At 40.8% G+C, this 13,360-nt stretch overlaps 1 protein-coding gene across 2 annotated transcripts in view; it reads right to left on the reverse strand.

Annotated features, from left to right (window-relative positions):
- Positions 1-13,360, reverse strand: part of EFCAB5 (EF-hand calcium binding domain 5) — a 34,582-nt gene that overhangs the window by 13,711 nt on the left and 7,511 nt on the right. For both annotated transcript variants that reach the window (XM_077188833.1, XM_077188834.1), the window contains 4 exons: positions 10,407-10,563; positions 10,077-10,140; positions 8,252-8,322; positions 4,642-4,797 (listed from right to left, as the gene is read on the reverse strand). In XM_077188833.1, coding sequence (XP_077044948.1) covers positions 4,642-4,797; positions 8,252-8,322; positions 10,077-10,140; positions 10,407-10,563 — 448 coding nt within the window. The remainder of the gene's footprint in view (positions 1-4,641; positions 4,798-8,251; positions 8,323-10,076; positions 10,141-10,406; positions 10,564-13,360) is intronic.

Raw genomic sequence — 13,360 nt, forward strand, 5'->3', positions numbered from 1 at the left:
CTTCAACATTTGCAGCACTACAAAGGCACCATCAGCCAAGAATTACCTGTGGCTGATAATTATCCATTACCAGAACATCACTACAAATTCCAAAGAAGTTAATTTATTTCATAGAGGCAAAAATTTCTTCTGGGCTGAGCTGGAACTCTCCACACATATTACTTTGCAGGCTCTTCCTTTTCCGTGTCCTTGACAAATTACAGTGAGATAATTGTAACTGTTCTGCCAAAGGAGTTCTTAGTGTCGAGATCAAAGCTTCAACACTTCATCCTCTCAGGACAGATATTGATTGCCTGACAGTACCATGGAAGAATTTCCATCTATTATGGGCTGTGCTGTGTTACCTTAGTGACTGCACATTGTAGTTTGGTTTTGTGCCCCTTCATCTCCTTTGAAGTGTGATGTATTGGCCTGGAAACATAATTAGTCCAAAAATCTGAGCTATTATGACAACCTCCCTAATTTCCTTTAAAAATTCATAGACATTTGACCACAGAGGTGAGAGAGGTATCAGCAGTTCCAGTGTAGAGGAAGGTGCAGAGTTTATTAAATCCTTGTTGCTCAGGGTGAGTGTACACAGACGATAAACCCAGGAAACGGCAATGGAATGGGTCATTTCCAATCAGGAAATTGTGGGGTTTAAAAAGTAAAGCAAACTAAACGATTGCAAGTTTTCCATTTTATGATGTATTCCCATTGTCATTATTTAAATCCTGCCACCTTTGTAATCTCCTTCCCATTAGTGAAATAAAGTAGTTAATTAGGAAACAGATTTACTTAAGTTCATTATTTGTAGTGAATAGCTTTCCATCTGAATTATTGATTTCCTTTTCACATTTTGTTCTTAGATTAAAAACTGCAAAATGTAAATTTCACCAGGCTTTTAATTCCTTGTGAACTTTGCCTGCCCTTAGACTAAAGAAATAAAGGAAGAACTTTGCTGTTCTTTTCTGGAAATTAGCTTAAGATGACTGCATTGTTTATAACCTGAAACTGTAATTCTTGGCAGCAATAGTTAAAAACAGAGGATATGGAAACAACCCAGAGACCCAACACATCTCACCCACTGATGAAGTTAACGCTGGAACTAAGTGAACACATCACATTTGCTGGTACAGCAGCACCCTCCTCTACAAGGAAGGGGTTTTGCCAGTTCTGCAGAAAGGACCAGAAGTGAAATGTAAGAAGCCATCTGGTACAATTTTAGTGCTTCAGTATCTGGTAATTTAATTCTTGCTGGTAAAAAAAAAAAAATGCTGGAAGTCAGGATTGAATTTCAGCTATGGGTAGGTTTGGAACAACAAATGTCCTCACAAAATTCTGTCCCTAAACTTACAAGATGTAGGTCCTGATTCCCAGTATCTTGACATTAACATACAGATACCTTGCACACCCCTGTGCAAACATTTCTTCTTGTTATTTGTCTTTCAGTTGAATAGATCAGATCATGCTCTGATCCATTTAGGAGATGCACAAACACACAATGTTTTAAAGGTGTTCCCAGATCACTGTGGAATATTTGGATCCTCCATTCAGTATTTCCATTACACACACTTAATTTTCCATTCAAATTTCCTCAGCTGTTACTCGTCATAATCATCTGCTGGCTGCCCTGAACTTTGCAGCACTAAAGCATAATTTTACTTCATTACAATGGGAATAGATGAGTGAAGTATTATTAAAAAGAAAATAAGGATGTTGTTTTGGGATTCAGTTACCTTTTTCTCATATTAAAATAATATTATTGGAGGATTAGGTAACTCAAATTCTTGAAGAGTTTTTTGTTCTTTGGATTCAAAAATTTTGTTTTTATATAAAACCAGGTAAATATATAAAAATAGATAAAATAGCTGAAATTGCCAAATATTAATAGGGATTTATTTAATTATTTAAACATTTACAATTTACACAGGTTTGCCATTTTAGCAGGGGTTCCTGTTATTTCAGGACACTTTTCCTTATGACTTACCCTGGGAGGAAAATGTCACAGTACAGCCACCTATAGAAGAGAGAAGCACTACAACAAGAAACCATTTCCAACTCCTCTCCCCAGCTGTGCTATTTTTCCCAGTTCCTAAATTTAGTAGAAAAGGTGACTTTTCTTTGCACTTGGTGTGTGACTGAGGAGGCTGATGACAGATTCCTGCCCACCTGCCCTTCGTGCTGCACCTTGTGAGCAGGGCAGGTACAGCCTCTCCTCTCCACAACAGAAATCCATCTGTGTTTGTACAGCTGCCCAAAACTCGGGGCAGCTTTAGTGCCCAGGGAATTGAAACACGTTGACCTAATTTTTTTGTCACCTAGATATTGGCAGGTGATGATTCTCAGCTGTTTTCAGCAATGTTCTGTGACCTGTGAGTAATTCCTTTGGCAACACAGACTAAACCAGACTTGCCATTTAATCAGGGATAGGTCAGTGTTTAACCACTTGATTGTTTTTCTGGAAATGTGATGTGTGTATCCTGAACCCTACAATGAGCTGGTTAGTGAGCAAGAGGGTAGAACAGACACTTAGAAAAGGGCATGAGAAAGCAGACTTTGTTGTTGCTCTATGGCAAGAAAGATAATCAGGGGTGTCTCAAACTACATTGGCTTGAAAACTAATCTCTGACTAAATTAAATTTAATTTTAAAATCCCTTGTTTAAAACATCCCTGGAAATTAATGAAGAGTTATAAAATAAACTGATACAAGTGAGCACAGGGACAATAAGTTAAAAATTCACTGAGCCATTGCTTTTTGGGGTATTATAGCAGTGATCCAACTGTGTTCTGGGGTTGTCTTGGCAAGTTTCTGCTGCAGTGGATAGTCCAGGCTGTCCTTCTGAGCTGCCATCCTTCTGGATGCATGCATTTGAAATCATAATAATGATCATGTGGATACCTTCTAATTTGACTGTAATTTAAACACTGCTTTCTCAGCTCCCTGGCCCTAATTGCAGCTCATTGAGGCAGCCAGCCACACTCACCATGCAGACTGGAATAACTGCCTGCTACCAAACAAATGGAAATTAGGAACTGAAACAACTGCTTTGCTGTGCTGTGCAGAATGGGCTCTACAGGTAATGGATCACATTCAAGTGCTAGAAGTCCTTGGGTTACTTTGCATTTTATCTCCCCTGTGGGTACAGTAGAACTTTACAAAAGAAACCAGGCCAAGTTTAAAAGAGCTGCGTGGCCCACACGACACTTTAGTGAACTCAATTTGCAGGGCAGGGCTACCTCGGAGCCTGGAAACCACAACTCTGTGCTCTGATCAGGTTTTTTTCGGCAGCAGTGGCGTCATTGCTGATAGCTGCTCACTCCTGTTGTGTTAGTATTTTTGGCTCTTTGCCTCTGAGATTCCACTGGGATTAGCAGCATAGAGATGGTGATTACTGCCCACAGAAATAATAGGAAGAAAGTCACTTTAAAACACGAAAGGAAAGAAGGGATCCTTTGGAAATCCGTGGCAAAGACAGGACTCAGGTTTCTGTATCCTTGTAGCCAGGAGGATCCATCACAGCCCTTCTTGACAGAGCCTTAGGAAAGTCAAATGTCTCCTAGCTGGGAAGCAGACACATTTCTTCCCTCATCCTGAAACAGCAGCTTGCCTGCTATTCTCTACAACACACTATTGGTGTTGAAATGAGCCCTGTAATTCCTTTCTCTTGGCAGTAATGACATTATTAGCATGACATTGTACAGCACAGTTCACTCTGGGTAGGCTCTGCAAGCATAGCTGGAGGAGTGCTGGGTGGAATATAAAATTTATGTAGGGGAGAAAACCAAGGTTAGGGCAACTGCTTGCCCTGTAGCAGCCAGCAACTGCCAAACTGAGGGTTCTCATAACAAGTACCACACTTTTTGGATGAAGCCCAAGTTTTTAGAAATAGTTTATGTCATTGATTCTTCAGTTCTTACTATTTACTGGTTTTCTAATGAGTCTAGCACTTTTTTTGTTTGCTTTTTAATGGAGATGCAGGTGTACTGAGAGGATGATAGATAGAGTTTAAAGCTGCTGAAAACCAAATTATGGCTTTTGAGTTTCATTTCCAACTCTGTAACTGACTTACTGTATTTTAATTTCCTGTCCATAAACTGTGGCTGGAGTTCACAGTACTGTTCTCAGAGAGGCTGTAAAGGTGGATTATTTTGCATTTTAAATTTTAACTATGAGATTTATTGATAGAAGCCCTTCAGATCTATAAAGTAATGCAACATAATTAATGCAATATATGTAATTATTGAATTAATGTGCACATTTGTTAAAGTCAATCTACATCAGATTAGCTTTGCTGAAATGTGGCTGAATAGATAAATTAGCACTCAAATATTCTGAACGTGCTGTGGAAGCAGGTAACGTTTTAGAATTAAAGGCCATGGTTAATTTCTTCTCCAGAATCACCAAACTTCAGTCCCAAGTCATCAATTTAGGTAATTCAGTTTCTAATTAGCCATCAGTTAATAGGCTGTTGGATGTTTCTGTGTCTAAGAACTATGATTTTAACAACAGTGCAGCAGCTATTGCTCTCTAAAATACTGCTGAGTAAGCACAAAGAGAGGATCTAGAGTTGAGGAAAAGAAAAAGCAAGCAGTGACCCAGAGAAATACCAAACTGGGAGCATGCCCACATTGAAATTAGGCTGAGCTGCTTTGCCTACCTTTCCACGATCACAAACTTGGAAGAGGTCAATAAAAATTTGCCTCCGTGTGTCATTCTTTGTTGCTTCTTGGAAGTCCTCAGCACACTTATGGAGATATTCCACGATTTCTTGGAACTTGTCACTTGAAACATGTTCAGCATAGGAAAGGATAAGCTATAGAGAGAAAGCAGCAGTGGACATGGTTATCTTTCTTCAAGCATTTTCACCTTTCGTTGAACTCCTAAAAATCTATTACGTGCAATCAAATATTTAGGAATTTGTAATTTAATCTGCCAACACAACACAGACTTGGTGCCTACTTCATTCTCCCCTTCAGGAGAAACAATAATCTCCAAACAAGCCTGGCACACTGCAGAAATCTGTATCCTGAACAGTTCCTTTCCTGGTCCAGAGGTCACTTATCAAGGTCAAGCAGAGATGCTGGATCAGATCCCTCCTATGAAAAGCTGTGGCTCAAGCTCCATTTTCTTGTAGAGGATTTAAGTTCTCCATGGTTTTCTGCAGAATTAGTATTCTTGACTTCACCCCAAAGGAGACATTTTGAGCCATTACATTCTGCAGGGGTGACAGTCACTCAACTCTCAAATGCCACAAAAGGAGCATTGCCTACAATTTCAGTGTTTAGAGAAGCAGTTGGATACAATAAAAAAATGGAAGATCCTTTTGGAAATGAGCCTGCTGTCACCCAAGTCCTCTGACACTGGGAATACTCCTGACTTGAGATTGATTTTATGTTCCAGCCTTGGAGACACCTTAACACTTTGGATTTATAGCCATGTGGCTTTTATGAGCAAAAGCAATATGGTTCTAAAAATGTGGTGTGCATGACATAAATAATAATGGCCATCAGAACAAACCACAATCCCAGAGCCTGGGCTGAATTATTACAGTAGGTTTCTTGAGCCAGCCACACTAACAGGGAGCTCATACAGTTAAAAGGAGGAATTTCCAAAGCACAGAATGTTTCCCATTATCCCATTTTGAGAGTATGGATACCTGACATAAGTGCTAAAATATCTTGGGCTTGTTGAAATGCCACACAGGCAATAACCAGCTGAAATATTAATATATGTTATTATTATTCATGTCTATATTGTGTTATTTCCAAATATATGGGACAAGTGGAGAAGAGAGGAAGAACAGAAAAAAAGCAATGGCCTGAGGGGTGGCTGGTAGGAAAGAAGAGCTCCCAATGCAATGTGGGTTTTTTCTTCATTTCAGCATAAAAAAGGATGTAGTTTGGAGAGAAGGTGGCACATCTGGGGCTATGAGTATCCAACCAGCTTCTTGGGGTTATTAGAACCCAGAGCCCTGTGACAGAGGAACCTTAAAGGTGAGGCTGTTGGGGTCAGGCAGGTTGGACAAGCAGTTTGTTATTCTGAATGTCACCTTGATGACACATCCAAAGGCTCCTGCACTAATACTGTGTCTAACAGCTTCACAGGACACTGTTTACAAGCACCATGTGGGCAGGAGGCACCACCACAGGCTTAAGCCTTTCTGAGCTGATGTGTAAATTACTGTACACATAATTAACATACATTAATTTGTTATTAACTGAGAGATTTTTGACACCTCTCCAAAGAAAGCTGGCACGCCTCCTTCTTGCTACCCAGAGTCCTTGGTATAGTTTGTGACCACATTATCATCAAAAACAATGGATCTGTTCTTGTTCCTACTGATCTCACTAGAAATGGAGAAAGTCTCATACAGTCGTGGAAAATAATCTCACCTTTAAAGCCTGATTCTGACCCTGCAAAGACAATGTGAGCATTTCCCTTGGTGTCAATAGCTTTGTGCCAGACTGCTGGGGGTTCTGTGTGTTAGAGCACAAAGCTTGTGAAATAAACCATTAAGGGCTGGTCCCTGGGATTTAAATGCTTTTCATATAAAAGACCCCACGAGGTTGTCACAAAGGATGTAAGAATACAACAGCCACTGTTCTGCATTTCTGAAAAAAAACCAAAACCAAACCTGAAAAACAATGATGTGTGAGGTCTCTCTACTGAGTTTCTAACAGCCTTTAAGTAACCCAAAGCTGCACTAAATTCAAGGAAGAAAAAAAAAAAGTGCCTTTTAATTTTAAGGTCCATTAAAAGCAATGCTTTCCACATGGGAAAGGGCCCTGACCAGCGTGGAGGAAGATCCTCTCTTTCTGGGTTTGGTGGATGATGGAAAGGGGTGAACAAAGGTAAATTGTAGCTGAGGATTAGAAGCAGCCCTGTCCTGATGATGGAATAGTTCCCAAGGGAAGTGATGAAAGCCTCATCAATTGATTCAATTAAAACCAGACTGGAAAAAGAATCAGAGAATATGTTCTGAGAGAACATTCCTGGCAAATCACACAGCCTGACAATCCATGTCTTTCGTGCTTCTGATCTCTGTTGTCATATCTTTAATTGAGTTAAAATAAAGAGTACACAATGTACATTTTAAACAGTTTTCTAATGCTAATGGAGCATGAATTCATTCAGTGATTATATATATGTACCATAGGGGTTATGGACTGATGCTTCATTGCAGTGACAAAAGCAATTCTCTGGGCTCTCATTATCCACAATAGTCTTCTTAATTAGATGCAATAATTCTGAGGTTAAATTCAAAAATATCTCATTTCATGCTTAAAAAAACCTTCAACAAGTTACCATAAAAATGCATCTCTGTGCAAAATACCAAACATGTGAGTCTCCTGAGAGGGAAGAAGGCACAAAAAATCACACATGGTTGCTTGGAATTAGTCTCTGCACAGCTGCTTTATACTCTGGTTTTAATTATTACAACAGTATCCACTAGCACTGCTGCAATGAGGGTCTGCCATTATTCCTATTCTAAACACCCCTTTTTACAGGTTTAATTACCCAGCCATAAAATCCAGCTCTGTTTCAGGTAAAAATTGCTGGCAAAGCCTTGGCCTGGACAGCTTTCAATAAATAGAGTTTGAAACAATTTGGTTGTTTTCAGCTTGAGGAACAGCAGAGTAATGGGGTGAAACTTCCAACTACATTTATGATTTTGATGAGTTGAAACCACACTTCTGATGCTTCCCAATGACAGCTTTTGAGTTTAAAACTACTTGGTTATGTTTCATGAATATTTATGAGACTTGTTGCAGTTTGTTTATGGCTCAGACAAGTGATAGTTCAGGACAAGGCTTCTCATCCCAGGTCTTCATGGCTTGGTTCATCCTGGTTAATGAAACTTAATCAGAAATAACAATACTGTGAGGATGTTGCTAATTATCCCAGGCTAATGGTTGTAGTGGGACACCAAACCCCCTGTGAGTCTGAATTCCCAAGTGATTCAGGGCTTTGACATTTTAGAAAGGGATGAGGAGGGGTGTCCTAAAAACCACTGCTCCAGGAGTCCCTTCCCAACAAGCAGCAAGGCTGCAGCTCTGAGGAAAGCAGAACAGTTCCCTCCAGCTGCCAGAGTGGAAGTGTGGTGAGAGGATGGAGATGGAATGTGACATGTACAGATACAGCCAGTTACCTGGGATGCTGGAGAAGGGCAGCCCTTCACTTACTCCTCTAGGCTCTCTCCAGGGAAATGCTGGCACTTTGTGACAAATGCCACATTCTGAACCAAATGCTCTTATTTCATTTCTCACCTTTGTGAACTTATCTAGGTATACTGGTTTTTCCAATGTGTTCAAGATTTTCAGCTTCCTGTCATGGGTTGCTGGTAAAACAAATGGAGGGATATTGGTTTAGAAAGCAACAGTTGTGATTTTGCATATTTTACACGTATTTTTGCACGATGTGCTGTTACATTAACTTTCTTCTCATGTTGGATGACATTTATTTGAGGTTATCCCACAGTAGCTGAACCATCTGACTGTATACAGAGCATCTAAATCTGCTTGCATTTCTCTTGCTGAGAATCTCCATTTAGCTATTCAGAACTGTAGAGTCATATTTATTCTTGACATAAGTTGGTGCAAATTGCAATGATTTTAACAGTACTTACAACTAATTATGTGAGGGAGGAAATGATTTTTGATTTAACAAACAGATAAAACTGCCTTAGAACTCTGGAGACATGGATTCTGCTTTGCAAGAGAAGAATCTGAAAATCATAGTAATTTTCTCAAGAATATGGGAATATTTTTACTGATGTGATATTCAAAAGTATGTTTTGGTCAGCTTCTGGTTGCTATAATGGAACTGACAAGAGACATCAAACATCTATATAGGTTTCTGAATGAGTTCTTTGAAAACAGACATGCTATTTCTGTTGGCATTATTTTTCTGTTCTTTCTTCTAAATATATCAGGAATAATGAGAAAAATCATCATAGAATGCATTTATCTCTTGTTGGTTGATATGTTTCTAAACTGTACATTATCTTTATTGAACTATAAATCAGACTGTAATGTTCTGTTAATGTACATTGAATGCTATTAAGTGAAATAAATTAAGTAATGGAGCCTATTAGGGAAATAGTACAGAGAGCACTCCCAGCATCTGGTGAGCAAATATCTGGGCAGGAAATTCCTCCACAATCTCATGTCCCAGGTTCTGTTTGCACTGGGGAAGCACAGCTCCACAGCAGGAGCACAGGGGCTTTGTTTGGCAGTCACACAACATCCTACCAACATTGGATGATTACTCAGAGGAGCAATTCTGTAATACAGACAGGGTGAGTTCCAGGTGTCTGTTGAGAGGTGACTCCAGCAGCAACAGAAACACTCTGGAGTGTCCTGTTTATCATCCCAAATCAGCAAAGACACATTTGTTATCATTCATGATCATTACAGGCTCTCAGTGTAAAGGGCTGGCAGCAGGCTCCTGTTGCCACTTCAGTGTTCCTGGTTCTGTTCAATTATCATCATCTGGGGAGGTCAAGTGTGAGCTGTACAAAGTGGACAGGAATTATGGAAATCTTTCTGAGCTGAGTGCTCTGGGCTGTGTGTCACTGCATGCCAAGGGAAGGGCTTGCTCAGATGATTTATTGGTTGGAGCATTTGGTAAACCTCAGCAATTCCTCTGAAACCATCACAGGTAACAACTGTCAGACTTTAAGTTTGTTGATCCCACTTTTGTTCTATATCTGCCAGTATGCCAGTATTTCCAAGACCTCCCATGAGACAAACTCAAAAAGGAGGAGGTTGGCACAGTGACTCTTAAAAAAAGCAGTAAGCACATGGCAATGTGTGGCTAATAAGGGATGTAAGTGGAAAAGGTCTGCATCTGGTCTTTCTATCTCCCTGAAAGATTTTTAAGCATTTTTCCATAATTTTCAAGATCATATTAATGAATTACATGGTGGTTCAGTCTCTTTCCCATCTATCTGAAGATTTGTGGTTGGCATCCTGATGTAACTACCCTTAGAGATTCTTTCTCTGTTATCAAATCCATTTGCTGTTTGCTCACAGTTCACATCAGAATTCAGATCACAGCAATAAAACTAAGGAAGACACATTGAAAACTTGCCTTTTCTCATATCTTCAGGGATAGAATCAGTGACATCTGGAAAAAACCTCAAGGCACTCTGAACCTAAAAATCAAGGTAATAGCCTGTGTCATGCAGACAACAGTAGACAATTACTAAAATAAATCACCCAGAATAATCAGACATTTGGGCCAGTCATGGGTCTTACACACAGGTAAGATTTGTGAACAAGGCCCTGTCCCCTGACCCTGTGGTGGCAGAGCCATCACCCATGCTTGTGCCCCATGCTGCCATGCCAGGGCACATGGCACTAGCACAAATGTCCTTTTCATCCTGTCTGCAACAACCACAGCAGGATCTCCCCCAGTTACCAGTGCTGCTGGGATTCTTTCATGGCCATCCACTGTCCACTCCTTGAACAGAGCTGCCAACACCTCCTTTCTCCTTGCTGTCTCCTCAGCCTTCTGTCTTTCCACCTCCTCCCTTTCCTCATGTATCTTCTTTGCCTCAGCCCTCATCTGGACCAGCCTGTAGGACATGGGAACATGGATTAGAAAGAGACCATCACAGGCATACTTAAGAGTGATTAAGCCTACCCTAAAGAACAAAACAAAAGGAAGCAACTCTTTGCTGAAATTCCTGTCTATATGGAAGACATTTAATGAAAAATCATCTGTGCAGCTCTCCTAGTTTTGTGTCATTTCAACAGTGACACATTTTACCTTCACATTTATAATGACATTCATCATTTATTGTGTAGATGTCCTTCAATTTCCTTTCAATTCTAGCAGGGAGACAGGTGCATAATTTGCTACACTTGATTTACCAACAAAATTGCATCAGACTTCATTGTCTCCAAACTCAAGTACCTTTTCACACAAGCACTTCACTGGCAAAGAACAATGTTCAATAAAATTTCTGAAGCAGCCTCACACAATGGAGCCCTCACTGCCTTAGGACAGGGATAATACCTCAGCCTCTCCATCATTTTCAACACATGGAGTTTGCAGGTTTGGACTGCCAGTCAGCTCCCTTTCTTCCTGCTTTTGTTTTCTTTGCTTCTCTAAACATCCAGCCATGTTTTTCCCAATCCTCCATTTCACACAACAAAAGAAGTGAAAAAATTGATCCTGAACTCATCTGCTTTGATTTTGACTTTGTTAATTTATGAAATGGGGCAAAAACCTTTTAGGAAGGTCAAAACGCTTAAAGCCAAATGATCAGTTCATATGGAGAGAACAGCTCCTGTTCATGGAGGCTGCTGGAATCTCTCTGCACTGAGGCAGCTGCTCATCTTCATGGCCTTCACACCCTCTGCAGCTATTCAGAGAAAGGGGAATTGCTCCTCTTTTATACCTGACAACTCCAAAAAATATATTTTGGCTAAGGATTCCTGCTTCCTTCTTCCCCCTGTGTGCCACATGCTGTGAAATGGGCTGATCCTGTCCCTGCCCTCTTCCGTTCCTCTGGGGTCATCCTACAAATTATAACCCATCAATATTTTCTTTAATGAACAGAAAGACCTGTTTTACATGTCACAGCAATACACTTTGATCACAGTCAGTTTTATCACAAGGTCCTTGTTCTTCATGGCCATTTATCACAGAGGTTTCTTAATGAATCATTTGGTTCCTTAATTGATGGTGGGCATTGCACAAGTGCTGCTGAGGCAGCTCAGCCTCGGGCACTTTGATAGCAGGGGGAGGGTGAAATATTTTCCCAACTTTTGACTCCCTCCCAGAGCTGGAGAGGATAAGAGAAGGAATGCAGCAGGTACCAACCTAAGTGGACAGACAGATTTTTCTCCAATGCAGCAGAAAGAGAAAACCAGACCATTTGTAGAGGTAGTTCCTCCTCTGTCTGCAGACTGGAAGCAGAGCCTGGGCTGTGCTCAGAGCTGCCAAGGTGCTCTGGTGATTAATTTGGGCACTGCCCAGCACAAGTTACATTCTGTGCTGCACCTGCACTGGGCCACAGTTTTGCATTCATTTCTAGGGTCATAAAACTGGGCAGCTGCATCCTCTGCCTGGTGTCCCTCAGACAATAATGGCAAAACAGGGGTAACAGAACCAGGCACCACCCACTGCAAAGTGAGCTCATTTTGGATCAGACATTTCCAGAAAAGATGAGATGGCAGCGAGGTGACTTCTCCCTGCAGAACCAAACATGTTTCCTCAGGAAGAGAGCTGCCTGCCTCCCACACAGGGAGGGTGACTCAGCCTGAAGGACTCCCATCCCTGGACAAAGGCTCTGTTTCAGGTATCAGTCCATGTGCATAAGGAATTTCTCCCATCTGTTCTCCTTCCTGCCTTGACTCTCAGTCAGGTGCCAGTTAAGGAGAAACTGGAGGAAGTCCAAGAGAGCTCGCTGAGGATAGAAAAGTGTTAGATGGGAACCTGTGATGAATCCTGCCATGCCTGAAGGTAATGCCAAGGCTCCCAGGACCTTCATTTGGGCCAGAATTTCATTCCTCACCTTTCTGGTGCTTATGTGAGAGGTGTTAAGCACAGACTGGCATTGCTCTTGTAACAATTCCAGCCTGTTTAAATCCAGTGACTCACATGAGGAGTCTCACTGCTGTGTGGTGCTGTTAAAATCCTGTGTTGCTGTGATTTAAGAATCCCATGCAAATCCCACAATACAGTCATCACAAATATGTAAATCCTGAGCTGCTGTGAATGCAAATCCCATGATACTACTAGCAGTGGATATGCAAAACCTGCTACAGCCATGATTACAGAACCCCCCTGGCAATGCTGTCTATGGAGATATTTATTTCTGTAAGTCTTGATAGTCACTTCCTTTCACTCAGTTCTGAGAGCTACAAATGCAGAACCTGTCTCCAAATGTAAAGATGGGCTTAACAGCCAAGGTCAAGATAACAGGTCATGGGTAGCCAACACTTTGTATTCAACAAAAGTCCACTCCAAAACCCGAGGAGATTTTATGCATTTTAGTTCAGTTACTTTTTCAAAATAAAAGAGATATATCCAGGTGTCCCTCTGTGAAGCATCAGGAATGATAAAACTGTTCCCAAAGCAAAGGCGTGGCAAGGCTGACATCCTAAACATCCCCCCAGAACAGCCTGTGCTCGAGTGAAAACTCACTGAAAGACATATTTCCCCAGCTCATTTGTTCCAGTGGACCAACATTTAAAAAACAGTAAATAGAACTGAAATTCTTTTATCAGTGACTGTATAAAATTCACTTCTCATGCTGCTTTGTTGTATTCACATCAGGCATGTTCCTACAAACTGCAGCAGTATGTTTAATGGAAATGTGGAGACAGAAGCTCAGATAGAGAGACTTAACATATCCTTTTAAG

Source organism: Agelaius phoeniceus, chromosome 20 (genome assembly GCF_051311805.1).
Source record: "Agelaius phoeniceus isolate bAgePho1 chromosome 20, bAgePho1.hap1, whole genome shotgun sequence".
In the NCBI taxonomy this organism is placed as follows: Eukaryota; Metazoa; Chordata; class Aves; order Passeriformes; family Icteridae; genus Agelaius; species Agelaius phoeniceus.